This window comes from Gossypium raimondii, chromosome 1, assembly GCF_025698545.1.
Source record: "Gossypium raimondii isolate GPD5lz chromosome 1, ASM2569854v1, whole genome shotgun sequence".
In the NCBI taxonomy this organism is placed as follows: Eukaryota; Viridiplantae; Streptophyta; class Magnoliopsida; order Malvales; family Malvaceae; genus Gossypium; species Gossypium raimondii.
The window spans coordinates 15,995,113-15,999,031 of NC_068565.1; the positions used below are offsets into that span (position 1 = coordinate 15,995,113).

A 3,919-nucleotide genomic window follows, 5' to 3' on the forward strand; every position below is an offset into this window, starting at 1 on the left:
ACTATTTAGCGAAGAGTGACCAAAATAGAAATGATCTAAAACGTAAGTGACTAGAATAGAAAATTTTCATAGTTAAGTGACCAAAACAGTCACACGCTAATAGTTAAATGATTAATTCTATAGTTTACCATTAATTTTTTATTGTGTTATAAATAAATTTTGAGGTATTAGTACAATTTTTATAAAAATTTATAAGTAGATTTTGATGATTTTGTTTCTATTTTTTATTACATGATGTATATATGTTTTTGAAGAAATGTATATTAATTTGAAAAGTTTATATGGCGTTAAAAAGGGGATGGTTATTTGACATCGGTGCTCAAGAAGTCAACGGCTGATAATAAATCCCCCAAGTCTCGAGCCTTATTCAACTTTGAACGCCGAAAATGAGATTTTAGTTCCTTTGAGCGCGAATGTCGCCCCACCTACCCAGAACATCTTCGTTAGTATATTGAATCAGGACTCTGGCAAAGGAGGGGAAAATAACCAAGTGTTAGACCGTGAGAAGTGCTTACACAACACTTGAACAGTTAAAAAAGCATAAACATATAATTATCCTGCTTGAAAGTCGAAACCTGAGTGTCGGTTCGGTGTCCTTGTCCTGCAAGAAGTCACCAACTAAACAAATTTATGACTCATCTCTGCTTGTTACGGCACCCGTTAATTAACTACTTCTCTTTAACTAATCAACCCGGTTTCCTAAACCACATTCACCTCTGCAGATTCTTTTCTCAGTAAAACCACACGCGCCTGTTTTGATCTAACATCTTAAGTTGAAGATTTTGTCTCACACAAAAAGAAAATGGGGAAAGAATCAAAGTCCAGAGGATTTTTTGGGTGGTTGCTGGTTCTAGTAATATTGGCTCTGGTTGTGGGAGCTGTTGTTTATATAATCAAGAAAAAATTAGATCATGGAAATGACAATAAGCCCACTCCCGTTCCCGGTCCTCCAGGTGCTATCGACCACAAGTATGCTTATGCTCTCGAAATCGCTATGCAATTCTTTGACGTCCAAAAATGTACCCTTTCTTTACCCTCTTTCACTCTTTATAGTTTCTTTTTTCCTTTTACTCTGTTTATGTATTACCTAGTTGAAATTTTGTTTCCTTTAAGGACACACTTTAAGTTATGGACTCAGATTTTTGAAGTACTTTCTTGTTTAGTGCTTAGAACAAGTAGTTTCTTCATGATATTATTTAGCAGCCTGCTACTGCTCAAGTTTTTTTCTTTTTGGGCAAAATTTATCTTAGAGGTGGGGATTGTTTTGTTGCAGCTGGTAGGTTAGTGGATAATAAGATATCATGGAGAGGAGATTCGGCTCTAACGGATGGAAGTGAAGCCAAGTTGGATCTTTCCAAGGGGATGTATGTTGCTGGGGATCACGTGAAATTTGGTTTTCCAATGGCATTCACTGCTACTGTGTTATCGTGGGCTATCCTCGAGTATAGAGATCAGATGGAGGCAGTGAACCAACTAGAACCTGCTCAGCAGTCTCTCAAGTGGATAACCGATTTCCTTCTCAATGCTCATCCTTCACCGAATGTGCTCTATATTCAGGTTATCATTGTCTTTAACTGCCTTCCTCTCTTTTGGATTGTGTTGCTATATGTAGTGCACCAGTGTTTTCAAAAATTACATTAAAATTTGTTTTTGTTTTCTTGATTTTGTGCCTTACAAATTTAAGTTTTGAAAAAGCCTTTGGAATATTTCTTATCTCTTACTTTTTTACTTCAAAAACTAAGGCAGGTCGGTGACCCTGTAACAGACCATAAATGTTGGGACAGGCCTGAGGATATGACAGAGAAGAGGCCACTCACACAGGTGAATGCATCCGTCCCTGGGACTGAGATTGCAGCCGAAACTGCTGCAGCTATGGCTTCAGCATCTCTGGTGTTTAAGACAGCTGACTCCACGTATTCAAGCACGCTTCTTACGCATGCAAAGCAACTTTTTACTTTTGCGGATAACAATAGAGGTTCTTACAGTGAGAAAATCCCAGAAGTTGCTACATATTACAATTCAACAGGATATGGAGATGAGCTCTTATGGGCAGCAAGTTGGCTTTATCATGCTACAGCTGATCAATCATACCTTGAATATGTGACCGGTGAAAATGGGAAAGAGTTTGCTCAATGGGGAAGTCCAACCTGGTTTAGCTGGGATAATAAACTTGCAGGAGCCCAGGTAAGGTTGTCTCTTCTAGGAATTTGAAGCATGGCCCTAGCCTCTTTTGTTTTCTAGTTACCTCAATGGGGAAGGCCTCTTTCTTTAGGTCAAGCATATTGTGCGTGCTTCTGTTTCATTTTAACTTTACCTGAATAGATATCATCAGAGCCAGAAATTTACATCGTATTATTCTGTTTTTCTTTCTGATTATGCTACATCCATGCAGGTTTTGCTTTCCAGGTTAAGTTTCTTCGGTGCGTCTGGGAATTCCGTCATTGAAAACTATAGGAAGTCAGCCGAGGATGTTATGTGCGGTCTGCTACCACAGTCGCCCACTGCTACATCCAGCAGAACAGAAAGTAATGCCTTCTTTAAGGCTAACCTAACTGGGACTCATATAAACTGAATTAGCTAGGACTCTTGAGATATCTTTTGTTTACCCGTATCATCTTTACAATGCAGGTGGTCTTATATGGGTCAGTGAATGGAATTCTCTGCAGCATCCGGTTGCTTCTGCATTTTTAGCTGCTCTTTACGGTGATTACATGCTTACAACACAGACGGCGAAGCTAACCTGTGGTGACCATTCATTCGAACCATCAGATCTTAGAAAGTTTGCCAAGCTACAGGTATACTGTTTAGGAACTAAAGATTAGAAATATTCGTATTAAAGTGCCATTCCAGTGCAATAACAATCTTTGCTTCCAGGCCGATTATGTGTTGGGCAGTAACCCCTTGAAAATGAGCTTTCTTGTTGGGTATGGGGATAAATACCCACAATATGTGCATCATAGAGGAGCTTCGATTCCAGTTAATGCAACCACTGGTTGCACCGATGGGTTCCAGTGGCTTAATTCAACCAAACCCAATCCAAATGTAGCTGTTGGAGCTCTGGTGGGAGGACCTTTCCTTAATGAAACATTCTTTGATTCGCGGAACAACACGATGCAAACAGAGCCAACCACATATAACAGTGCAGTCATTGTTGGTCTCCTCTCTAGTTTGGTCACTACATCTGCTGCAGTAAATCGTTCGGTTAAAAGTAGGCATAGTCTATAATCATTGTTACACATTTATTTTGTACTGTATCTGTAGTCAATTTTATATATCGGAAGAAAAACATGAACTTTTATTGACACAAAATCACTGTTAGACCCAAAGAAACAAAGTCTCAAGCAAACAGTGTATAATTGGATTAAGCTAAGCCCAAGCAAGACAAAGATGGATTATTTAAAGACTCAGGGTGAGTTTGGATGGGCGGTGTGTTTACCTGCGGTTAGTGTAAAAATAGCGATGGCGGTGAGATTAGATACTGTAGCGATACTGTAGCGTGAGACAAAAAGTAAGTTAAACACATCGCACTGCACCCAATCGCCCATCCAAATCCACATTCAGCTCTATAATATTTGAGTGATAGACAAGGACTTGATTTACACTTAATCTAAACCTCTCAGCACAGGTATAAATGACATAATTAAGGGATCAATTTCAAATTTATTTATAAAGTTTGATTTAATATGCAATAAATTTTCAGTTTTGTATTAATGAACAATCATTTCGTTACAAATAAGATTTGATCCAAAATAAGTAATCAATAAAATCTACTTTTGGGGGATTCTACTAACTCTGAACCGCCTTTGTGAGCAACTCAATCAGGTGGCCGACAGAAGACACCTTATGTGGTATAATTTAAACAGTCAGAATGGAAATGAAGAGATAATAAGAAGCAGGGGAGGGACATGAGTTAACCATT

The 3,919-nt window shown here is 38.5% G+C and overlaps 1 protein-coding gene across 1 annotated transcript; it reads left to right on the top strand.

Annotated features, from left to right (window-relative positions):
- The first annotated feature begins 654 nt into the window (after positions 1-654).
- Positions 655-3,309, top strand: LOC105784452 (endoglucanase 2). Its single transcript, XM_012610341.2, has 6 exons — positions 655-1,019; positions 1,274-1,557; positions 1,747-2,184; positions 2,393-2,525; positions 2,629-2,795; positions 2,875-3,309. Exons 1-6 carry the CDS (start codon positions 803-805, stop codon positions 3,223-3,225), a joined length of 1,590 nt encoding a protein of 529 aa, XP_012465795.1. The 5' UTR covers positions 655-802; the 3' UTR covers positions 3,226-3,309.
- The last annotated feature ends 610 nt before the right edge of the window (positions 3,310-3,919 follow it).